Genomic DNA, 26825 nt, shown 5'->3' with positions numbered 1-26825 from the left:
ACTCACTTGGTTCCGCAACTAAGCATCACCATGGGAAATTACACAGAGACAGATGATTTCTTTGTGGTAGATTTGGATGACATGGATGTCATATTGGGAAATCAATGGATGGAAACCCTCGACCAGTACATGTAGAGCTTCAAAAGGATGGAGTTCTCATTCGAGGTGGATGGCAGGAAGGTGGTTTTGAGGGGAATGTCGAATGGCGGCCCGAGGGAGATTTCGGCCAAATGAATGGAAGCCATCTTCAGACATGATGAAGTCGTCTTGGCAGCACATTGCTTGATCTGGACAAAACCTGTGAAAGGGCAACTGACTTACTACCAGGATGAGGAACTTCATGTGGTTTTAAATTAACGCGGTTTGGTCTTCGTTGATATTCCACCTGGTATACCCCCACATCAAGGCTTTGAGCACACCGTCGAGTTGGAGGAAGGAGCAAAACCTATTATCACCACACCCTATCGCCACCCGAAGAAGTTCAAAGAAGAGATAGAGAAAATGATCCAGGAACTCCTCAATAAAGGATGGATCCGACCTAGCTCTAGCCCCTTTGCGTCCTCGGTGGTATTGGTGAAGAAGAAGAACGAAACTCTTAGAATGTGTGTCGACTATCGTGCACTGAACAAGAAGAATATCAAGAATAGATACCCCATCCCTAGGATCAATGAGTTGCTGGACGAACCACATGGCACGGTCTATTTCTCCAAAATTGATCTTCGTTCCGACTACCATCACATCCGTATGAGGGAGCAAGATGTGGAGAAGACAACCTTCCATTGCCATTACAGACACTATGAGTTCTTGGTCATGCTGTTTGGGTTAACCAATGCTCCGACCACTTTCCAGTCCTGCATGAACCACATCTTCAACAAGCAATTGCGTAAGTTCCTATTGGTATTCTTTGATGACATACTCATCTACAACAAGACCTGGGAGGAACATCTAAGACATTTGGAGAAAGTATTGGGGATCATGGAATCACAATCATTGTATGCCAAGAGGTCCAAATGTGAGTTTGGAATGACTGAGATCCTATACTTGGGTCACGTCATCAGTGCCTGGGGGTTACAAGTTTACCAGGAGAAGATTCAAGCAATTCTGGACTGACCTCCTCCCAAGACTCTCTCGGAGCTGCGTGGATTTTTTGGATTGTACAGCTATTATAGAAGGTTTCTGAAGGGATTTTCACAGCCTGGTGCATCGCTAACAGATTTGACGAAGAAAGGATTTTTTCATTGGGATGCGCAGGTGCAACACACTTTCGACAAGTTGAAAGAAGTTATGAGTACGTGCCCGGTTCTGGCAGTGCCAGACTTCACTCGCCCTTTCATCCTGGAGTGCGATGCTTCGGCCGAAGGCATTGGAGCGGTGTTGATGCTAGATCGTCACCCCATCGTGTTCGAGAGTCAGAAGCTCTCGAGAGCGGAACGAATGTACTCCATTTATGACAAGGAGATGCTCGCCATCATGCACGCCCTAGCCAAGTTTCGGCAGTACCTCGTGTTGTGCCTTGCACACACACCTCGTTGTTGACAAGGTCCCCCACTTTTTCTTTTTTTTGGGTTGTCCGTCTTGTCCTCTCTCCGGTACTGAGTAGGGAGTTCTGGTAATTCACAGAGAGGAGTGCAGCGGTTATAAATTTTAGACGAAAGGAGATGATCCTTCTCAAGAGTGAACCAGCCTAAGTCTTAGGTACTGGAGTGTTTGCATCTTGAAAATGAGAAGCAAAATTTTGCATCTAAGTCAGGTTGCCAAGCTGACAAGAAAGCCTTGAACAGATGAGACAATTGGTTACCTGAGTAAGAAAAATCCTGAGGTGAAACCCCGAAATGTTGCCAAACCTAGATCGCGCATCAGTAAGCTTAAGGTTTGAAGCAAAAATGCTTGAGGCAAGACAAAATGTACCTTTTGACAAAATTGCAAAGTAAAGAGGATGAATGAGCATAACGTTTTCTAAAATCAGTAAAATGAGTCAAAGGTGAGCCAAAGTTCAAAATCGGCCTAGAGGGTCAAAATGATGGAAAGTTCAAACAAATCGGCCTTGAGACCCGAAATTCAACCATATAAAGCCAAATTCGGCCTCTAAGGCCAAAATGTGAATTCAAAATCCCTAAGGCCCAAAATTCGGCCTCCAGACCAAAGTGCAAAGTCGTTAAAAGTTCAAAATCGATCTTGTAAGTCGAAGTGCATCCAAAAGTGAGAAAATCGGCTTGATAGGCCGAAATGTGATAAGCAAAGCAACGGTCAAAAAAAAGCTCACAAAATTGTCTTCTAAGCCGAAATTCATTAAAGCCCACAAACTCGGCTTATAACCCAAAATTCGCAAAGTAGAGTCAATTTCGCGCAAAAGAAGACAAAAGGCCGAAAATGATAGAAAGAGGTAAAACTTGCAACGATGGCTAGTAAGCCGAAATTAAAAAAGGTTTAAATCGCACATTTTACGCTTTTAGGCCGAAAAAGACAAAGTGAAAATCACGAAAGTGATTCAAAAGGGCCAAAAAGATAATAAAGACCAAGTCTCACAAAATTCCCATCTTGGTCGAAATCGTTAAACTTACAAAATCATCTTTTAGCCCGAAAAGGAAGAAAATAGTGATTTAGGCCGGAAAACACTTAAGTTTGCAAAATTGCCTCAAGAGCAATCACTACTAGAGGATACACAGCAGTTGCTCAGTGAGGTGGGGGAGAACTCAGCCATGAGTAAAGGATTGGATACTGCACCCATTCCTCCTATGCCCGATCAATTACGGATAAGCAGTGAGTTAGTTGAGGCCTCCAAAGAATAGAGCAAGAATCTAGCAATTACATCTGGACAGACCATCCCTCAAGACTAGTTAATAGCTTGCACACAGCAGAGAGCGGCTGTCAAACCACCAATTAACCTGGAGGATATCTTCTCTCGAATAGGAGAAATAAAATCCAAAGGTAGGAAAAAGCCGAAGACTTACTCCAGGATTACCCGAGATGAGCAAAGGAATCGCACAATTCATATTGGTACCCCACCTACAGACAAACCAGCAGATCAAATTGCAATGGTTGATTACAAGGTCATGACTATCCCAATAGGGCGACCAACCAAAGAGCAGGAGAGGGAAGAATTCAAAGATTCCGTGTAAAATATGCTCAGACAGCTCGATGAAATGACCGTTGAGAGAGATATGTACCGGGCTCGTGCTGAGCAAGCTGAGGGATACATAGATCACCTGTTGAGACCGTTGCAACATGCCGCTGAATCCCATGTTCCCCCATTAGCACTAGCACAAAAGACTACAACTAAATTTGAAGGAGTGTGTGACACTGCCAAGGCCGCCAAGGAATGGATCCGAGGCATTAAAGTAAAAGGAAAGAGGATTATTGATGATGTGTTTAAAGCAAAGATGTAAATATCTTAATTGACAATAAATCTTTTGGCCGAAAATATTTAAACAATCAGGAAAAAATTGGCAAAATTATCAAACATTTGAAAATATCAAAACATGAATTATTTCTCACCCCTTTTCATTTCCAATTACTTTTTTTTATTCCTGCCATCATACTCAATTATATGGGATAATTTCAATATTTCATATTGTTTTAATAGTTTTAGTGTTAATTACATTATTAAGTGCATTGAGCACACAATATATAACATTGAACAAAAAAAGAAAAACTATTATTCTATGGAACGAGGACCGACTACTCTAGTTACATGTAGAATCAAACCCCGTCGAAATAGATGTTGCAAATCCTGTTGAAGCCAATCTTGTTGATTTGAAATAGATGTTGTAGAAGAGTCGAAGCCACGAATCCCGTCAGGTGTGTACTGCGTGCATTTTCTCTGACGTGGTTAGGGTTTCATTAAAAAACGAGATTTTTTGCCATTTTTCTTGCGATTTTATCACGATTTTTCCTCTTAAAACAATGCGATTTTTACCCAAAAATCAATGGCGATTTTTTTGCAAATTAAATCGTTTCAACTTTTCACTCCCGATAAATCACGATTCAGACGATTTATTGACAATTTTTTCATCCTTGGTTTGATGTAAAAATCAAAATACAAGCAGCACAGATAAAGATGCTGGAGGTACAAAGGGAGTCCACCAAAATTCAGGAAGTGATTGCCTTATCTCAACCACTCATGAGTGCTCTTTTCTGGACTCACTCGGATTCCGGCACTACATTCTATCTTAGATCCCTATAATGTCAGTACTTTGAAAGAGTGGTATTGGATTGTTAGGATGAAGATGGACATGGCGGACATCGTTAATAAAATTTGGGAGGAATGTGAGATGGAATTATCCCATATAGAAAATGGAGGTGAAAATATCCATAAGGCATTGGTCATTGGCTGGACGGATACCATGGAGGATGCTGATGTAGTATCACGATGGAATGCCAGGTTGAAGCCCGATAAAACTACATACTCTATGGAGGACATAGAGTGCATCATCAAGCTGCATACAGACATTATGCGCTTCAAAGATCAACAATCTGATTGGCGCGAGCAGCTAGGGATAGTCGACTCTCATCTTGAAGGCACACAGTTCAAAATGCGCAATCCTCCTTTTCCTCCTAATGAGGAATTGTTCCCCATTTGTATAAAATTTCAAGAATATGTTCGGGAAGAACGTGTGGCACACTGAGACATCTGGAAAGGTTACTTGCATGAAGAGGATGAATTTTTGGAGAAAAAGTCCACCTCGGAGAAGGAAAAAGTGCTTTCTTGAGAATATCTGATTCTTTCAAATTCTAAGTGCACTTTTTCAACATAAAGTTTCTTTCCAACTACCAAAGTCATTGTAAATTTTTGAGCTCCGTGCAAGTACACTTTTTGGAGCAGATTTATGTTTGGTAGTTGGTAGTTATTAGTTACTTTATGGTTGGTGTTGATATTTTGTTTTCCATTTATGGGTATGGGCAACCTTGTTTTAAGGGATGAATTTGGGCCACTTGTTTAAGTTTAATCTTGGCCATTCATTTGTTTTGAAACCCTATATAAAGGAGTTGGTTTCTCTTTTATTTTTTAGTAAGAAATTGTAGATTGTTGCAAAAGCTCTGCAGAAATATATTAAGACTTAATGGAAATTAAAGCTGTTCCTGTTTCATGTGAGTGCACGGTCTATTTCTTCACTCTTTAAATTTATGTATGCATTTTGCTTTACAAAATAATATGTGCAAGTTGATATCTGATAGAAATTTTCGTTCATACCATTAAGGATTGGTTGATTGCCAGTTCCTCTGCATGGTTAGTTTGAACTTATTAATATGCTTAGTTCGGTTTTTTGAACATGAAATGTATGAATCTCTAAAATTTAGTGTTTATGTTTTAAAAACTTGAAAATTTGTTTCCCCTTTGGAGATTGCATCAATTTTATGTAGTGCGAATTGTTGGCGAATTAAAATTTGATTATTGCAAGATTTTTGTCTATTAGCTTGAAGGTGTTATTTTTAGGTAGATTAATTAGACATTTTCTCCCTCTTTTCCCTTCCTTTTTTTCCCCTTTTTTACCAGAGTTGAAGTCCGAACAGCATCATATCGAAGATAAATCTAATGAAATCAAACTGTAAGATCTTAGGGAACTTGTGCGAAACCAATTCTGTCTAACCGTAAGTCCCCTTTGTGTTTCCAACAAAACACATCAACTGTTGAGCTATCCTGTAGTCAAGACCTGACAATCGAAACCTTGAGGTCATCCCCGTTGATCAACTAAAACAGCATTAGGGATTTCCTTATCTCAAGAGAGGATAGGATACTTAGCAATGATTGGAGAGAGTTGTAGCAACACGACTTTAGACACGTCAACACCTCGTTGGAGCAAAGTTTGTTGTGCAGACATATCACAACAGTCTGAGATATTTCTTGGAACAAAAGGACTTGAACGAGCGGCAACAAAAATGGGTGAGAAAAATCCAAGCATATGATTTTGATATTGAGTATGTGAAGGGCAAGAATAATGTGGTCGCCGATGCCCTGTCAAGAAGACCCACTATATGTTCGTCGTCGCAGATCTCAACAGATTGGAAGGCACATCTGCTGGTAGAATACTCCAAGAATTCTTTTGCATGCAAGGTGATGGATGGATAGATACAAGATGATAGGTACAAGGTGATTGACGACATCATCTACTACAAGGATAGGCTCTATTTGGTGCCTGAATCGAAGATGAAGGAGAAGAATTTGAGGGAAATTCATGATTCGCCTCTCGTAGGTCACCCAGGGTACCTCAAGACATACAAGCAAGTTCGGGAGAGGTTCTCCTGGAAGGGACTGAAAGATGATGTCCTACAGTACGTACGAGAGTGTTCCACTTGTCAATAGAATAAATCCGAGCATACCCTGCCCGCAGGGTTACTTCAGCCCTTGCCAATACTTGGACAGAAATGGGAGAGCGTTTTGATGGATTTCATCACTGGGCTTCCGAACATGCAAGGGAGAGATTGCATTTATGTCATGGTGGACCGTTTGACTAAATATGCCCATTTCTTTGCCATTCCCACAGGATGCCAACCAGCACAAGTTGCGGAGTTGTTTTTCTGGGAGGTGTTCCGCTTGCATGGTCTTCCTCGGAACATAGTCAGTGACAGGGATAGCCGTTTCCTCAGCACCTTCTAGATGGAGTTATTTCAGTTGGCAGGAACGGAGTTGTCACTGAGCACAAGCTACCAACCACAGACGGATGGTCAGACGGAGATTGTGAACAAATGGCTGGAGGGTTACCTCAGGAACTAGTTTTCAGCACAACAAAATACATGGGTCCATTGGTTGCACCTTGGAGAACACTATTACAACACTACCCATCACATGTCGATAGGTATGTCACCTTTCAAGGCACTTTATGGGTATGAGTCTTCTTCTTTTGTGGATCTGGCAATAGGCGACAATCATGCACCAAGAGCCAAGGATTGGTTGCAGGAAAGTTTGGATATCCTAAGGTCTCTCAAGGACAACTTGCAGAGGGCTCAGAACCAACAAAAGATGTATGTCGATCGACACAGGGTTGAGCGGAGCTTTGAGGTAGGAGATTTAGTTTACCTTCGGCTACAACCGTACAGGCAATTGCCCTTGAAGAAAAGTGGTGTCGAGAAGTTGCGACCGCGCTTCTATGGACCCTACAAGGTGGTTCGGAAGGTGGGTGAAGTTGCCTACGAGTTGGAGCTTCTCGAGGGAAGTCAGATTCACAATGTCTTTCATGTCTCATGCCTTAAAAAGGCAGTCGGACAACGTGTCACAGTTTCTGAGGAACTCCCACCCATTGATGATGAAGGAAAACTTATTTTGGAGCCCGTAGAAATCATCGACTTCAGAGAGAAAAAGCTGAGGTCACGCACCATTAAGGAGTACCTTGTCCGATGGAAGGACCTGCCGATTGAAGACGCCACATAGGAGAGCGAATAGATCTTGGAACATTCAAGTTTGCAATTGCTTGAGGGCAAGCAATTCTTGGGCCGGAAGGACTGTAATGTCCCCGATATAATTAAATAGTCGAATTTAAATAAATTATTGTATGGCCCCGTACTTAATAATATCTTTCGGGCCCTTTTTATTAATTAGTTAGTCATAAACTTTTGGTGTCCGCCTGTTTGTAACCCTTCGAGAAACTTCCTAGAGCCCATTTATAAGGCCGAGTTTGGCATAGTTGTAGGTATGGTGAATTTGCTGTTTTCTTTGTATTTGCGAATTCCATTTGGAGTTTGGCATTGTTGCAGTTTCGAAGGTGCAAGATCCTCCCTATTCTGTAATCGCAATTTCGGTGGCTAGTAGCCACCCTAGTCTGTCGTTGGAGATATCATCTTTGATATTTCACTTGGTACTACAGTGTCGGATCTATCTCTACCGTGTGGAAATATAATTACAAATATCTAGTTTTTGGCCATTCAATGTTGTTGGTGTATACTCTGTGTTGATAAGTCATTCTTGTATCTGCAATAATCTTATCGACGGAGAAATTATTTACGATTGGATCCTTAAGTGGCAGTAATATTGTCATACAGTGTTTGGAAGTGTGCCAAAGGGTGTCGAGTGTCGTTGATTCAGGGCCGAAGGTGTCGAAGGTACTTGCTTCCCTCGGGTACTTCCATCGTTAATTGTCTTTGGGTACTTCCCTCGGTAATTGCCCTCAAGTATTTCCCTCGGGTACTTCCCTCGGTAATTGCCCTCGGGTACTTCCCTCGGTAATTGCCCTCAGGTGCTTTGCCCTCGGGTATACTTCCCTCAAGTACTTCCCTCGGTAATTGCCCTCGGGTATTTCCCTCGCATACTTCCCTTGGGTACTTTGCCCTTGAGTATACTTCCCTTGGGTACTGTGTCGTAGAGAGTGCTGGTACATCACAGTGGTACGTGGCATGCGGTGGAAATTTGGGTACCGTACGGTTGGGTACATTACAAAATTTCACTTTCATGCATTCAAACTAATTTTGGCACCATCATGTTCCGTAGAGAATCATTTTGGATTTTCAATCAATACAAATTATAGAATGTATAAAACCATTTGATCCAAATTGGAGTAATGTTCTAAATCATATTACTAAATCAAAGAAACAAATTTGAATCAAAAAGAATGAGAAAATAGGAAGAAATCAAAATCTTCCTACCTCAACCTCAAAATTCAAAATCGTTTCACAAACCCAATCATAGCTCAAATCCTTTGGACAACAAGAGGAATTCATGAAGACAAATCCATTGAGCTCCTACCCATAAAAATCTTCCCAATAGATCTCTCCCAACAAAAATCCCCAAAATTTGGATGTAGGAGAGTTTTTTTGGAGAGCAAAAGTGAAAAATTAAACTAAGTATCAAAATAGCTTCTAACCTCTCATTATAAAACTCACTTTTGAAATGAAATATAAAAATAATAAATTAAATTATAATTTAATTCTTCCAAATAAACCTCAAAAACCAACTTATGCAATTACCAACATTTTGCATACTCATAAGGCATATTTAAACACTAACCATTAAATTGCCAATTAATTAAACTAAAACTCAACAACTATTCCCCAAATTAAAAATATTCAAATGATTAAAATTAAATAATATCTATAGATTCCCAAAAGGCCCCAAACCTTAGATTAGGCAATTGCCTTCATTTTAAATACATATAAGGCATAGTAAAGCATTTAATTATTAAATTGCCACAATAATGAAAAAACATCATTGACATATAATTAAATGAAGCGATAAATTGCAATCAAGCCAAAATTCTCAAACACTCTTCATGAGCCGACTACACATGATGACTGATTATCCGAATACTACCAACTGTGATAGTTGGGGTTCAAACATTAAAATACAAAGAAATCACCCTTTACGAGGTACAATGGGTTTTGGCTATGAGATATTTTGGCTAGTGTGGTCTCTTGTTAACCACCATTGGGGAAGGGCACACTTTGACTTGTGGAGGTAGGTGGACTCGATGCTTGATACATGCAACCACCCAAAACAACAAGATATTTGTGCATACACATGCATTTATTATAGCCAAAGACCATAAATATATTCCCCAATTGGGTTCAACATCCTAGTCATCCTTAGTACACCATAATATAATCATATCATGATGAATTTAGTAAATCACTAAATCTACAAATATACCTAACTGCATCATTAAACATTTAACACCTTAAAAAAATGAAATAGCATTAAATATAACTAATTACACTTTAAATTAATAAATCAGATTAACATTACATTTCAATATTAGTATCAACATCTCAAGATATGGAAATCCAGAATCACATTATTAATCTATCTTGATGAGCATCTCAGAACTAAAATCACAATTGAACCATATTTAGCGACAACACAAAATCCATAGATTTAAGGTCTTATTAGGTAAGACATCACATCTCATCATACTTATGAACATAATCCATCACAATACACAAGTTCTCACATCCAGGTACAAGAAAGAATGCACACATCTCAATGCAACAACATAATCATGATCACCATGAAGCAATCTAACACATAACTAGGCCATGATGAGAACATAACACATTTAAAGGCAAAGTATAAAATAGGAACCCAGGAGCAACCATGCAGCAACAAAGCATCCATAAGAGCAACTCAGCATCTATAGAAAGGGTCACATCATGACAATAAGTCCACAACACCAGTCCACATATAGTAGAACCATAGGCACAATGCCAAATCCACATCAATAAATATGTATTTAGAAGGGCAAACCAGAGAGGCATTAAAAGGTAGCTAATGTTCTAGCCTGGCTCGAGTTAGAATTCCATTTCATGTTAGAATTATTTAAATATGGGGGTGAAGGACTTCAGGGAGGGAGGGTCCTCGTCGATTTCCTTGACCTGACTCTGCAGGTATGGGTGGTGGAGATGCCATAATTGATTCTAAACAGAAAACATCTGCTGCAACCTGATGTTATTTACTCCCAAATATAGTTTTTTTTTTTTGAATTTTGTGTGTTCCCTTCTATGATTGAAATGTTGGATATGTAACTGATTTGATTAAGTTTGTGTGTTCTTTATTGGATCGTACTAGTTACCATGTCCTGTATGTAATAAATATCAAATTTAAACTGTTCGGTTCAGATTTGTGTGTTATTTATGATGACTGTGATGGGAATGCATGTAGCTTGAATAGGATTCCCATATACAATAATAGCATACAAGAAAAAATACATCATTAAGCATAAGATGCTGTTAAAAACATTTTATGACAAGGAATATCATTCAGGTAAAGGCTGACTATATGTCATGAATACATTGCATAGGTAAGTATTGTCCCATCTTTACCTTTTAATGCATTCCAAACTCCAGTTTGCTACTTTCTTTTTTCTTTCTAGATCACCAGGATATCCACACCTCAAGCAGTGACCAGGATTAATGTGCCTCACGCTCACATTTTCTGGTGCAATAAGAAGAGAGGCAACTGCATTTATTGACTGTTGCTTTTGCTCATCAGCCTACGATAATGCATCTTGTTTAGTATGATTGCAATAACTACCATTAACTTCCCATTAAATGTTTCCAAATTTGAAGAGTGATATCCTAAAGCAGTATGGCTATAAAGTGCCACACCATAAAAAGAAGAAAAAGCCAAACAATGTAATCAACTTACAGGTAATGTCAGGTCCCTTGTACATACACTGACATGTGGTACAACATCAGTTCCAATCACTTTCTCTGACTTAGTAATTTCTTTATCCAAAACCACTCCTTGGCAATCGTCCTTTGCACATCGAAATGATGAAAAATAAAGATCTGAAAGGTTCAACTCTGAGCATCCCATACACTTGCATACAAAAAAGTAACGCTTTTTCAACCATCTTTGCCTCTCTTCAAGCCCAGACTCTCCCACCTGACAACAATGGAAGCCAATTTTCACTTTGTTGAGAAAGTCCAAAATTACTTAGTGCTAATGATAGTAAAGTTTGCACGTGCATGTTACTTGAAGAACTGATGTACCTGTGGACCATAGCATAATTCAAGTGGTGATCCTGGAGTTAAGGGTTTGATTGCATGAACTAGAAGACTTCGAGATACAAAGGAAGCATGGACGTTAGGATCACAGGAATGATTGAATGCACTTCCTCTTAAATAAATCGCTTGTGCAACTTGTTCCTGTAAAGAAATAAATCTGATAGTTCAAAGAAGATGCCACAGAACAATAGGATATATGATTATTTTTCCCACTGTCAACATCTTAGAAGACCATATTAACATCAATTTTCTCATCTAGAATTTTGTGGAAGACATGTAGACTTGTAATTCAGTACTTAAACTAATTAGACATTCTTCAAAGAACTAAATTCTACTATGAAAGAGTTCAATGGAAAATTTTTGTATTGGTAGTTGAGGTTGAAAGTGTTTGGCACTATCACCCTTCATCATCCTTCAAAAAAGAGATATAACTTGGAACACCTTGAGGACCTCACTAAAACCTAGAGCTGTTTAAAAGGTTTCTGATAATTTGATAAGCTGCAAGAAAGATTGCATCATGTGGAGAGGAAGTTAATTCCAGTGTTTAGTACAATATATTGTAGAATTGAAACTTTCCTGCCATCAGAATCTTTTCCTTCTAAGAGTTCAAGATTAACAGTGTTATTGAAATGAAAATTGAGAGAACTGCTGACTTGTGTTTAAAATGATTCAATAATGAATGAGGCAATACAAAACAGGAAGCACTTAAGGGATGGAGGGTTGGTACTCATGGAATTTGCAGAAGTTATGGAGAAAAGCCTCTGTTTTGGTCTGTTGCTAACTTGGGCATCCAATTTAACAAAATATCCGAGGGCAAAGGCATCAACCTTTGCCTCCTCGTGCATTGAGAAAGGGTTATCCCAAGCCAATGTTGATGCTGATCCTAAGATTCTACATTTTATTCTAAATAAGAAACTCTTACCCTTCATTGGATACTAAGAGCTTCAATCCAAACATTTTAAATTTTTAGACAAAGTGGTGATTGGCTGTGTGAAGTGTCACCTAAGTAAGGTCACAAACAACATTTCCAAATTTGTTGTGGATATGGATTTAGATTAATGCCTTTTTCACCAATGCATTTTTGTTACATTCCAAGGTCTTAATAAAATCAATGGGTTATAAAAAATAATGGAGCCTAGTTGAAGAATAATGCCTTAAGTGGCATCCAAATCTAAAACTAATTAAGAATCAATGGTTTCATATGTAAGTGTTGTACTTATACAAAAAAAATTGATATGATGAAAAAAATTCAAGCTAAAAACCCATGTTTCCATCAAAGCAAAAAGTCATGTTTCAAACTTCATCCCATTGTTCTATGTTGTTTTTGTCATCTTTTTCTATGTGCACTCATTTTTTTGAATAAAAATTGCATTGTCAAGTGTCACCTAATAAGGACCAAAAAAAGAAAAATCAAGGTTACTTTTGAAATCACATATATAGGTCTAATCCCAAATGGAGGAAATAGGGTTTCAAAATCAGATTTACAAATTACATTGAAGTGCATGCCTCAAGAAGAGATTTTGTTTCGAAATCAGTAAGTTGCTAAAGCTAATCCACAAGTGCATCCCATAGTAAATAAAGTCCATGAATATAGTACATAGGGGCACATGTGATGTCCCCTTCCTGTTGACATACGATATTCAGTGGGATTAGCCTATTACTGACCCTCGTAGGCTAATAAGGTTGGTTAGAGGGTCCTTTGAGGGATGCAGCTTCTCTAGTGGTCAGAGCTTTGTAGGTTTTGCTTTCGTTTGGCTACATTTGGACACCGTATGCATTACTTACTATTTATAGTAAGTCAGAGATGTTAGAGATGGACCCCTCCTGTTTTTAGTAAAGGGGAATGGTTGTATGCAGCTTCATCATGCCAGCTCCCAGTTCAGACAACGCTAAAAAATGTTGAGTAATAATGGAGATATTAACGTTTATTTAGTTTAAATAGACATTAATGGTTTTGGGCATATAATATTAAGTTATAACATAAAATCTTAAGTGAGGGTCGTGGCATCATGAGATGGGGCCATTTTGAATTAATTAATGAGGCTCAATTATCAAGACAAATATTAAATGACTTGGTGCACTTTTAATATTAGATGTCACTTAATATTAATTAATGCATTTATGGAGGAAAATCGAACTTCTTGTGGAGAATATATAATGCCTCGTGAGAATTGAAGCCATTATGATTATTATGCAATTGAAAATTGATGAATTTGTCTGGAGAGGAAGAAGCCAAGGGTTTCAGACTTTCAACCATTGGAGAACGTGCAATTCTTCAGTGAGTAGCCACTTTGAAGTAGTGAAATACCTACCGAATTGTGGCAAAGAGGAGAGCTTCATTCAAAAGTTCTGATTGTGCTTATTTGAGGAAAAAATCGAAGTGGTTTATGCTGATCAAGAAAAATATCTGCAGATTGGAGAAACGAGTTCAAGCATCCCATGGTACCCATGTTTGGCACTAACTCCAAGGGGCTGCACTTCTGCAAAATCGTCCCTTGGCTGTGAGGTGGCGCCAATCCCTAGGAGCCACAATTTTGGTCTTAGAGGCTGTAATAAATCCAAACAAAAATCTGCAAGGGTTGTGATGATATGAGAAGGGTAAACGCTGCATTAAGGGAGATAAAGACACTCTTCCAAGGTGCAGACAAATAATTTGCTGCTGTTTGTACACTTCCAGATGCTGTAATCCGCCATCAAGTTCAAACATTCAAACCTTTGCTTATACGGGTGTGATGTATTGTGAATAGCAATTGAATAATCGAGGGAATACATAGTGCATTTACAGCTGTTAGTTAATTTGTTAGTTGCATGCCAAGTGTTTGTGGAAATGACAATTGGCTGTAGGTGCACATTTACATGTAAAATTTCTGATATATGCATTTGAAATGACCGAGAGAAGTTGCAATTGCTTCTTGTTCATTGCTTAGTCATTGTAGTGTTAATTGCAAGCGTTCAAATCATATTCAATGCCCATTTCAGCAAACAAATCAGACTGAAAACTCAGATTAGCGTACATGGAGGTTGCACGAGAATTGTTTGACAAAATTCCTAAGTGTCTAAAGATGGAAATTTAAGTCAGAACCTGCAAGAGTTCTTATAGTGGTATCAGAGCTTTGATCCTGCCATCCTGGAGGGTTAAAGATTTCGTATATAGCCATTGGAAGGTGGTCCTCATAGATATTATACACGTAGAAGGGCATTGTTGAACAGGGAACAAAATTTTGATAATCAGCAGGACACCATAGGTGTTTAGTCCTAATGTAGGGTTGGTCGAGCTTCACAGATAATACAGTGTTTCCACACGTACCAATTATTCAAGTACCAGTACATTCACATGTCATAGCATAAGTAGCAATGATAACAACTTTAGACCAGAAGAGTTATATCTTTATTGATTTATCCCAAATATACCCATACATAATCTCCCCCTTGTCGAGGTTCCATCCAAACAATATATAGACCAACTCCCAACTACCCGACGGGAACCTCTTGGTGACGCAACATAACCATAAACACAACATAAACACACTTATAAATGTTATTCTTACTAACATAAGTTATTTACCCCTAACATTAGCCACCCCAAAAATGTAGCCGTCTTCCAGACGACTAAGACAATAAGAGCTGAAATATAAAACATAAACTAGGACCGAGAAGAGGGAGGAGGCATCCCTGTAGTGGCCACAGGAGAAGATTGTTGTCTGGCGTGAAGTCTCAGGTTCTTTTATGCCAGCAGCTACCGTTCCTGTGCTTTCTTTACCATGTGAGCAGCTTCTGATAGCTTCTTATCTTTTTGTTTTGTTCTATCTGTGAGGTGACCTCTGCCACTAGGGCTACTAGTACCTGCGCCTCCTTCTCCTGCATGCTGCAACGGGCCTCATAGGTGGTCATCTTCATTTCCAACTCCTTCCACAGGTTCCTTTCTACTGCAGCTAACTGTGCATGCTTGTCTCCTTCCTTCTTCAGTTTTGTTATGTACAACTGCTGAGCTTCTTGCTCTACCTGGTGCTGCCGCATCTGCAAGTACACATCCCGGAAGACCCCCTCCATGTTGCGGAAGGTGGTGCCCAAAGTGCCTGTGCCTCCCACCAGGTGTCTGTGAGTCCAGTCCTGAATCATCTCTGGCGTATTATGGTCCGACCACCCTTGCTGCTCAAAGTGGTGTGCGAACTCGTCTGTACACCTCGTAGTCATGAAGTGACACAGTTGCGTAGCATCGGCTGAATTGCCGGCCTCCATCTGTCCAGTCAGCTGTGCCATGCTACGTGCAACATCGGAGAGCCCTTGTAGCTCTCCCAAGAATCGTCGGAGTGAGCCTGCTAGATCACTTGGATCTGGTGGGGCGATGTGGAGTCCTGCTAGTGATTCCTCTGGTCCACTGCTCTTTTGATCCTGCCTGTCACTCCCTGGGGTCTGGTACGAGTCTCCCTCCGTCCAGGTCTGAGATAGTAATATCTCTGTCTGGTGTCAGGCGCGCCCCAATGGCCATGTTATGCGGTGTAGGGGAAAGGGAAGGTGCGGAGCGAGTGCGAACTACCCTAGCCATCCATCCAGCGAGGCATCTATATCTTTGTCCGTGAGAGTATCCAGTGCTGCCACTGCCTCCAGGTCATCCCCAGTCATCGGTATATTCCCTGCCTCCTTCCCTGCTGGAGTCGTACCAGTGTCTGCTGGAAACGTACCAATACCTGTACCTGTTGGTACCGTACCAGTTAGAACTGTACTAGTACTTGTTGATATTGTACCAGTACCTGTTGGTACCGTACCAATGTCTGTCGTACCAATTCCCTGTGCCGCCGTTATGTCTTTTCCTAGTACGGCATCTCTTGCCATTGTCTGGTCTATCGTATTGGTACCCTCTGTGGTTTCCGCTGCAAGTACGGCCAAGCTAATCTGTGGTAATGATACCCGCCGCTATGCTGGTGGTTCCCCTTCGCTGATTTTTCGAAACAGCACCCCTACTCGTCGTACGTCTCCCATGGGGCTGGTCACCGTAAGCGCTTCCTGTGGTACCAAGTGTGCCGAGGATAATTTCGGAGGTGTGAACTTTACCCTCGTACTTTTCCATTGTGCCCATAGCCCTCCGTGCTGCTCCTCCTCTTCCTGCTGTTGCGACTCTGTTTCCCCTTCCTCCTCTATAGTTGTGTGTCTTGCCATATGGAACCCCTTATCACCACTTTCCTACTCCTCAGTCTCTTACACCTCCTCCTCCGAACCCTCTGCGCTGTTGACATATTCGACCTCGATGGATGTGTCTAGCTTTCTTCTCTTTTTGGTCGGCTATGTGGTGTCACCTAGTGTGTCTAGGTGGGTATAGTAGTACATAGTGGGTTTGTTCGGTTCCACCCGTCCACGTGGTTCAAATGTTCCCCATATTTCTGGTGGTACTTGCAGGGGTACGACGTCTAGGAATAAGCTGATAGCATGATGGCACATGTAGAACGTCTTGTGTTCCAATCTTAGAAAATCATGAATTCGTTCTGCCAGGAGTTGCCCCCAGTTGTACACCTTCCCACATTTAATCCCATTCATTAATCCTATCATCCTGATATCTATGTCAGATGCATAGCTGGAACTGGTAAGGCGACTTTTGACCAGGTCCATTAACATCCTCCATGCTCCTGGTACGATAAACGCATGCTTCATTCCTCTGTCGTCAGCCCAGGCACTCTCCCACTGTTCCTTCGTGAGATCGTCCTTGCATACCAAATCCATCAACCATTTCTTTTTTTCCTTGGTGAGTTTTTTGGTTGGTTTGGCCGCAGATGCCCCTCTCTCGAGTATACCAAATACCCTCCTGAAATCCTCTAGTTTAAACGAAACTCGCACTGTGCACCCTTGAAACTGAATGACGGAAGCTCGTTCCTGTGGGTTGTATCCAGACACCATGGTTCGCAGAATTGGCTCGAAGTCCTTAATGCTGAATGTGGGCATTTGGATGGCGTGGTCGACCTGGGCCTTCCTGAGAGAATCCTTTGTCACATGGTCTGGAGGGGTTTCTTCCTACCAGGTACAACATTTGTTGCTGGTCACACTCTCAAATGCTACATTCTCTGTCGTGATTCCCTTTGAATCCTTCTGTACCTTTGGCCTGTTCCTGGCTTTCTTGCTGCTGGCTGGCTCTGAGGCAGTCATGGCTGCACTGCAATTGCCTTGTTCTGTTCTCCTTCCTTTGTCCTGTCCTTGGTTGTTATTATAACCATCGGACAGTGTGCTTCGACAATTTGTACGGCCCATTGCACTACCCACAGCCTTCTCACCGTACAGATTTCGTAGTGTGCTTTGCCAAACGACCCCCTTACTTCTTATACCTGCCTGTTGCCTGCGTGTACGGACTATTGTGTGTTGGTCTTCGTACGGTACTTGTTTCCATGTCCGTACGACTTCCTCTTTCCCTGCATCAGCGACCGGACACTGCTGTACCAGCTTCTTAGCTTACCGTACGGTCTGTATTGAACTCCATACAGAATATGGTGCCGAGATTGTCTTACATACAGAATACTTTGTTGACTTCGGTGCCAACCGTACGGGTTAGTTATGACCATCGTACGCCACACACCTTCCCGTGATATGCTTTTCGTACACCGTACACCGTATGGGTTATTCAATTGCCCTTCATTTTCTTTTGTCACGTCTGTACGCGTCGGTTGTACACCATACGGTTTAGGCGTTTGGCTCTCCTGCTTCCCAGTTCGTGCAATCCGTACGCCGTACGGATTTCCCACAGCTTCTTTGCATGCCTTTACGTCTGTACGATCAGTCCGTACGGTGTACGGACTTAATTTCCCTCCTTTGCCCAGTCGTACGGTTACCTGTCTTCGTCCTCTCAATTTCGCCTTGCTGCCAGGTTTTCTTCGCTTTCTTCTCTGCTCTGTATCCAAATGGGCCTCTTGGGGGTCTTTATAATTACTTGCTTTTGCCAGGGTTAGGGTTAGGCATAAATGTTTTATTAATTTAATATAAAATAATTGCCTTTTTATCCGTCGTATTTTTTCCTTACTTATTTCCTTTATTTTTGCCTGGCATTTTAATTTTTGAATACTTGCTAACCCTGATCTTTTTCTCTTCTCCATATATCTCCCTTCCCTAACTTTTAGTACCCCCTTCCTTAATAGTTGGTTTACTTCCTTTATTTGACAAAACTTTTTAAATGTAATTCCTCGTACCTTCAGTTTACCAAGGTATCCCTGGGTCAAGTTGTGTCATTTAGATGGCCTTTTGGGGTCCATTGGCCAATTTTTTGTTTCTACCGCTGTTGCTGAATGATCTTTCCGCCCCCTTTGTTTTCTCTTTGTTGGTCATGTGCCATAATTCTTCTTCACTCTTCCCTTGTCACATGTCCTGTCTCCCTTCCATTTTTTGTTTGATCCCTCGTCGACGTCCTCATCCCCCCTATTGTTCCTCTTCATTTTTGAGAGATCGTTCTGAGTCTTCATTTTTATCTCCAAATCGTGCAACCACATACAGACATGCAGAAGTCTCCTATAACATTCTTGCACACAACATGTCCCTACATATTCTAGGTCCCATATCTTGTCAACTAACGAAGCGGGTCCCCTTATATCGGTCGTCAATGTAGCGACCCCCGTACTGTTGGTACCATGTTACTTTCTCTTCGTCAACCTCCGGTGATCCCGTGGGGTTAGGGATCACCTGGTACAATGAATTAGGTCCAGCCTCTGCATCGCTTGGCTCGGAGGCGATGACGAATAGATCCTCTGTTTTTAGCACCGTTTTTAAACAAGGACCTAGGGTTGCCCCGTATGCCTCTAAATCAAGCTCCTCCTCCAGGTCTACCGGTGCCTCTTCTTTATTTGCATTCTTTGCTCTCCTCCGGGTCTCTGCTTTGTCATCAATATCATAAGCCATGTACCCTTACTGAATTCCTTCGTACGGCGCCCACTTCTTCCAGTGCCCTGAGACCCGCACCCAAACAGTCGGGTCCCCAAAATACGCATTCGTGAGGTGCTTGTGGACCCTTGGAACTGCCACACCTTCTACCCGTTTTGACACCAGCCATTCTTCCATGGCCGTAAAAAAGCTTTGCCCACTCTTCATCTCTCCGGAAGGGTTCTTTTATCACCAGGTCTTCGTCCACTTCCTTCTTCTGGCCAATGGTCCAGTGCCCCTTGGTGGTGTATCCCAACATGTTAATCTCAATGATAGGTTTGCTTCGTTCTTTGTAGATTTGCAGTTTGGAACCATTCACTGGACCCCTGATTGGATTGTTGTCCAGAGTCGAGAGCTTCACTGCCTAATTCTTACCGACTTCTCTGATCTTATAGGGTCCGAGCCAACGGATTTAAACTTCCCCGATCGGAGTTCGTTCCGGCCGTTATACTTCAAAACTAACTGCCCCGGCCGGAAGTTGGCCCGCCGTAGGTGCTGGTCATGCCAATGCTTCTGTTGGCGTTGTGCCACCTCCGTCGCCCATTGTGCCATCAATCTTCGTTCGTCTAGTTTTATCAGGCTGCCAAGCCTTGTACTCAAGCTTTCTTCATCACCGAGTCTATTATCCACCGCCACCCGAAGGCTAGGTACAGTGTACTCAGCTGGTACTACTGCCTTCTGCCCGTACATGAGCTAGAACGGGGTATGCCCGGTAGTGACTTTGTATGTTGTACGATATGGCCATAGCACGATTGGTAGTCTTTCCTCCCCGTTTTCCTGTTCCACCCCACATGATTTGTAGATTATTGATACCAACACCTTGTTGGTTGCTTCTGCCTGCCCATTAGCTCGAGGATAGTACGGGCTAGATAGGTTGTAGAATATTTTAAATTCTATGGTCATGGTACGAATTACTTGATTGACAAAGTGCACTCCCCTGTCACTAGTGATTTGAAGGGGTATCCCGTACCTTGTGACAATCTGTTCGTACAAGAACCGTGCCGTACTCAAAGCCGTGTTGTCCGACAAGGCCCTCGCTTCTCCCCACTTGATGAGGTATTTCGTGGCTACTACAATATATTTACACCTATGCATGTTACTTGGCTTCAAAGGTCCCACAAAGTCCAGACCCCACCATTCGAATAACTCCCGAGGCTGCGAAGGAAAGAGAGGCATGAAGTCCCTCTTGAGTGGTTTTCCCGCCCGTTGCCAAGTGTCACACCTAATCACCCACTCTCGAGCGTCGGTGTGTAGAGTTGGCCAGCATAGGCCGACCAGAAGCACTTTCCTGACAGTTCCATCTGGTCCCATATGTCCGCCTGCTAACCCGTCGTGTGCCTCCTTCAACACATCGGGAATTTCCTCCTCCATAACACACCTCCTCAAGATTTGGTCGGGACCCATTTTATATAGAAGCCCATTGATTAGTTGGAAGGTCTCACTCTTCAGTGCCAGCTTCCTCCGTTCCCCTGAAGGCATCTTTCTTGGAAATGTGGAGGTAGATAGGTACTGGCCTATCTTTTCATACTAGGCTGGTAGTATTGCAATTTGGAACAAGTGTACATCTGGAAAGTCTTCGTTCACCCCCTCGATTGGTTCCCCTGATCTAATCCTTGATAGTTGGTCGGCTATTACATGGGACTTTCCTGGCCGTACGATAATGGAGAAGGTGAATTCCTGTAGGAGTGGTAGCCATCGACTTACCCTACTTTGGATGATTGGTTTATTTACCAATTACATTAGTGCCTGATGGTCCACATAAAATGTGAACGATGTAGCCAACGGGTAGTGTCGGAACTTTTGTATTGCGTACACCATCCCTAGTGCCTCTCACTCTGTTGTGCTGTAGTTTCGTTCAGCCCTTGACAGGAGTCGGCTCGCGAAAAAGACGGAATGGTCCAGTCCTTGTGTCCCTACCTGCGCAAGGGTAGCACCAATTGCAAAGTTGGAGGCATCGACGTGTACATGAAATTCCTTGTTCCAATCTGGGTATACCAATATTGGTGCACTCACCAACCGATCTTTCAATTCTTTGAAGGCTTCTTCCTGCTTCGTACCCCATACAAACGGCTCTCCCTTCCTCGTTAGCTTATCTAAGGGCTAGGAAACATGTGCAAAGCCTTTGATGAATCTCCGATAGTAGCCGACATGGCCCAGGAATGATTTCACCCCTGTCACATTTGTTGGGCTTTCCATGTTGACAATCACTCCTATCTTGTCTGGGTTTGTCTCTAGACCTTCCTTACAAACGATGTGGCCCAGAAGCTTCCCTTGTGGTACCATAAACTTGCATTTCCTTGGGTTCAGGGCTAGCCTAGCCTTCCGACACCTCTCCATGCACTCCCCCAGAGCCTTCAAATGGGTGTCCTGATCGCTAAAAATTGACCAGTCATCTAGGAATGCTCTGAAGTTTCCTACGGATATCTTGTAAAAAATGTGCAAAATTATTCTCTGAAAGGTTGCAGGTGCATTGCATAGTCCAAAGGGCATGAGATTATAGGCGTACACCCCTTCCTCCACCACAAATATGGTCTTCAGCTTGTCTTCTTCCGCGATACTTATCTAGTTTTACCCGAAGAAGCCATCTAGGAATGTGTATATCTCATGCCCGACGACTTCTTCCAGGATGCTGTCAGTGAATGGGATCGGAAATGGATCCTTGATGGTTATTGCGTTCAGGTACCTGAAGTCTATGCATATCCTTATCTGATTAGCTTCCTTCTTAAGAGAGATGACTATTGGGGAAACCCAGTCACTAGTTTCTACTTTGAATATGATCCCTGCTTCTAGCATTTTATTGATCTCCTCATTTACTTTGGCTACGTAGTTTTTGTTCATCCTGTACGGCCTCCTCCGTACTGGTTGGGCTCTTGGTACGAGGGTTATGTGATGTACGCATAGCTCCGGCGGTACCCCCTTCAAGTCCTTGTAGGTCCAAGTAAAGATGTCCTTATATTCCAGAAATATCTTGAAGGCTGCTACCTTCAGCACGGGGTTCCAGTCATCCCCTACTAGTATCATCTACGGTTCCTCATTGTCGAGATTAACCTTCTTCACATCTCTTTCCTCATACTTGATTGGTTTATCTCGTTCAAACTGGTGGGCTGGCGTGTCGTCCATCCGTGCCACTCCCTCCTGGTACCTACCGTACTTCGGGGGAAATGACTGTTCTTCCACACAGCCACTTGATTCCCCTATCTCACATATTTGCACCATGTGACACTCCGAGTGGAAGACCTCATAGTCCTCCATTTGCTAATGAAAGAGTCCGGCCAGTGAACTAGTTCCATCTTCGGAACATCCGTCCAGTTCCAACACTCCTTCCTTGTTGGGCTCTTTCCCTCCTCTGTCTCCTTCAAAACCCCACTCCCATCTATTTGAACCTTCTGAGTCGGAGTCGGATGACGCGAGCTCTTCACTGACGGACTGGTTCCTTAGATCGATTACATACTTATGACTGTCACTCTCGATTGAGAGTGTATTCTTCTTCCAGTTATGATTGGCTCTGGCCATGATCAGCCATCCCCTTCCCAGGAGGGCGTCGTACGCTTTTCTTTCCAGTGGGATGACTACGAAATCCAAAAGGAATCGCTGCGTCCCGATTACCACCTTTTGTGCCATGAGGGTACCGAGGGGTTTGATACCGTGTTGGTCTGCACCGACTAGGTGGAATGTTGGTGGCCAGAGTGTAGGCTTGCCAAGGCTTCTTCAAGTTTCCTCCGGTAGTACGTTGACTCCGGACCCACCATCCACAATGGTGTTTGTGAGCTTTTGTCCCATTATATCCATCTCTACTACTGCCGGTTTCCGTCCAATGCTTACCGTGAGTAGCATAGGGTTCATGGCGTCCGTACCAGGTCCCTTCACCGGGTCTGTACTACATGGTTCCGTCATCGTTTGGTGTTCCTGGCCAAGGGTGGTGTTCCCGGTTGCATTTGTCAGGGCCATCCTCAACTCTGGCATGGTTTGTAGAAGGTCGGATACCCGTACGAGTCTTGTGGTCTGTAACATCTGCTTAATGATAGTTTTCTCTGGTCCTGACCGAAGTGGTGTACTAGCAAGCAAGTGTGAGGCCCTCTGCTCTTCTGCCATCGCTTGCTCAATATCCGCCCTGGCTTCCTGGAGTCTTTCTTTCTCCGTGCGAGGGTCAGGATACATGGCTTTCTTGTTTCGCAATCTTGTGATTGCCAATACTCCTTCCCCTGGTCCTTCCACCTCTAGAATATTCACCCCTTTTTTCTTTGGACAATCTATGTCCTCGTGATTTCCTGGGCCGCACCATCTGCACAACTTCTTGCGTCACCCCCGTTTTGGCATTCCCGCACAAAGTGACCCCATTGGTTGCACTTCTTGCGTTGAATCATGGGTCGTCTCTTTGCGTCGTATTGAATTCTACTCCTTGGCGTGTTATTATTGGATCTATTGTTACCCCGCCGATTGTTTCTGTACCCTCCAAGGGAGGCGTCAGAGTTTGCTGTCGGCTTTGGAGGTGTCGCTGGTGGTGTGGCTTGGTCGGGTTGGGTGTAGAGCACTTGTGTGTCCGTGCTTTCAAGTTGTACGGGCATTCCTTAGTGGAATGTTCCATTACTTGGCAGAAGTCACATAAAACTTTGCGGGGACAACTTCCCTTAGTGTGTCCTTCCGTCTTGCAGTCGGTGCACCATAGTTCTTTTCCTTCCCTTCCACTTTCCTTGTCACCCTCTAATTCCTTCATCATCCTCATCATATACTTCCGGAGTGCCTGCACGGTTTTGGACCCCCCATCACTGTCTTCATCCGTACTGTCACCGTCGCTCACTCGTCGCTTCCCTCGAGATGTCTTGTTTTCACTTTCAATATCCATCACGCGGTTGTATGCTTCATCATACGAGGATGGAGGAACCACTTTCATCATCTGTCTGAGGTACGGTACCAATCCTTCAACAAACCACCGCTTCTTGAGGCCATCAGCCAACTGGTTCTCCATTTTGTTAAGTAGTTCCCTTAGCCTTCTGTTATATGCGCGCACACTTTCACTTTTCCCTTGTTTGGTGTTGTAAATCTCCGGCACAATTTCGTTGTCGTCCCGTAGGAGTTTGAACTCCTCTTCGAAAGCCTTCTTCAAATTGTTCCAGGATGTTTTATACTGGGCATCCAGGTCCGTATACCAGTCAATGGATATTCATTGCAGAGTGGCTGGAAATGCCTTCAACCAGTAATCCCAGTCGTCCTGGCCATTTGCCTCCCAAATGGTCACGCATGTCTTACAAAGCCGTACAGGGTCCTTTGACCCGTCACCCATGAATTTTGGAAGCTTTTGTTTCTCCGAGGTTTTGTGCCATTGTTCTTGCCTGGAGGGTTTTATGTAGCGCTTGGAAGTGACTATATGCCGGAAAGGTATTATGTGTCTGGGAGGTACCGTACGCTCTTGGTCTGGTTGGGCCCCTGTCCGCAGGGCTTTGGTCACCCTCGCTCCTATAGTCCCTCCTTCCCAGGGTTTCTGGATCTGACCCTCCTATTTTGATACCCTCTAACAAGGACAAATTCCTGATGCCAGATAATGTTGCTTCAAAAATAGTGGCGATCTCTTCGTGCAGGTCTCGTACCGCCTCCTCTCCTTGTTCAAAATATTTCGACGGGTTGCTCTGCGACTTGGCTCCGGAGTCCTCTTCACTTGACGTCGAGTGTGGGGCCTGGTCGGCGAGATCTTCCTCCGCTACATCTGGAAGTGGCAGGTTCCTGGCAACCTCGACCAACTCCTTCCACGTACACGGCCTTTGTCTCTCCCGATTACGACTCCGATTCACACTCTGACTTCTGCTATGTTTCTTCGGGCTCTTCGAGTCAGCAACCTCCCTTATCTGCCGTCTCCATTCGGCCTATTCTTTTATGCGAAGAGATCTCCGTACAGTTCCCTCGTCTACTCCTTCAGTGGCAGTGGTACGTTTGTCCTTGTTTGGCTATAGGGGCATCAAGTGCCAGAGGTATGACGTCGACTAGCCTCCCTCTCCTCTTCCTCCCTAGGGCTCCGCTCCTTGTACCTTCGGAGTACTTGTTGCCGACAGAGTTCTCGTGCAGTTTCCTCCCTTCGGTCTTCAAATGTAATCAGATTTTTGGCGAGTAACCTTGGAATACTTCCGAGCACGTCAAAGACGGAGCACTGACAGTGAGTTCACCATGTACCGTGCCTTCCGAGACGGCTCTCTCTCGAGCCTCTCTCTGCACGTACTGCATGACCGACACGTCCCACAACTCTACCAAGTCTGCAGTTCAACTGATCCTCTCGTGCCTCTTCCGCGGTACTCTCTTCGTGCGTGTTGTTGTCCACCACAATTAATTGCTGGTTGAATGGCCGACCCATTAATTCCTTCCGCCTGCCGCCATAGTTATCTCCAGGTTCGTTCAGGCAACGACGCCAAAATGTTTAGTCCTAATGTAGGGTTGGTCGAGCTTCACAGATAACACAATGTTTCCACACATACCAATTATTCACGTACCAACATATTCACATGTCATAGCATAAGTAACAATGATAACAACTATAGACCAGAAGAGTTATATCTTTATCGATTTATCCCAAATATACCCATACATAATATACCCCTTGCCGAGGTTCCATCCAAACAATATAGACCCGACAGTTGGCCAAGTTGCCAACTGTCACCAACTCCCAACTACCCGATGGGAACCTCTTGGCAACGCAACATAACCATAAACACAACAGAAACACACTTATAAATATTAGTGGGCAGCGTTGCATTGCTTTTCTTGACACTGGAGCAACGCGTAATTTTATTGATGAGGGATTTGTGGCCAAATACAGATTACAGACAAAGGATTTCAATGGATTTCAAGTTAGGGTTGTGGATGGATATACCCTCATGTGCACCAAACGGATAAGTAATCTCACCTTACGGCTGAATGATTACGAGTTACAAGCTGATTTTTATGTCGTCAATATGGGTGTAGCGGATGTACAGGGCATGGAATGGCTCCAAGACATTGGAATTTTTACCCTCAACGTACCTAAATTGGAAATGAAGTTTGAAATGAATAACAAGACTTATGTGTTGAGGGGAATTGTGGATGGGAGCTTGCATTCTATCTCTCTCTATAGAGAGGAGAGCAAGATGATAGAGCATGGGATCATTTAGGAGGGGTTCTCATTTGCTCATGACTGTAGGGATTTAGAATGGTATGATTTGAATCAGCATAGAGGTGTTGTTCAGTTTGTGAACAATCCCTTGTTTGAGATAGACGCTACTTGGTCATGTGATAATCCACTCTTTGAGATAGATGTTGATCCCTCTTATGACCCCAGTTCTGAGGTGAGAATGGATCTAGTGTTTGGAATCCTAGTATTGCATGGGGGTTTTCAAACAAGGCTCGCAAAGGAGTTTTCAGCAGTGTACATGGTGAGGAGTGCATACAATTTCACATTTGACCATCATGTACATGATTTGTTTCAGATGTGCAGTTCAGTGGCACATGTGATGGACAGTTTGTACGACAACATACCTTGTGCC

At 42.9% G+C, this 26825-nt stretch overlaps 1 protein-coding gene across 2 annotated transcripts in view; it reads right to left on the bottom strand.

Moving 5' to 3' along the window:
* LOC131079464 (uncharacterized) overlaps positions 1-26825 on the bottom strand; it is a 220541-nt gene that overhangs the window by 20537 nt on the left and 173179 nt on the right. For both annotated transcript variants that reach the window (XM_058017429.2, XM_058017430.2), the window contains exons 5-7: positions 11416-11571; positions 11069-11308; positions 10744-10913 (exon numbers count right to left, since the gene is read on the bottom strand). In XM_058017429.2, coding sequence (XP_057873412.2) covers positions 10744-10913; positions 11069-11308; positions 11416-11571 — 566 coding nt within the window. The remainder of the gene's footprint in view (positions 1-10743; positions 10914-11068; positions 11309-11415; positions 11572-26825) is intronic.

The sequence above is a fragment of the Cryptomeria japonica genome, chromosome 8, assembly GCF_030272615.1.
Source record: "Cryptomeria japonica chromosome 8, Sugi_1.0, whole genome shotgun sequence".
NCBI lineage: Eukaryota > Viridiplantae > Streptophyta > Pinopsida > Cupressales > Cupressaceae > Cryptomeria > Cryptomeria japonica.
Note: the sequence above shows the minus strand (reverse complement) of the source record. Positions and strands in the feature narration are given on the sequence as shown.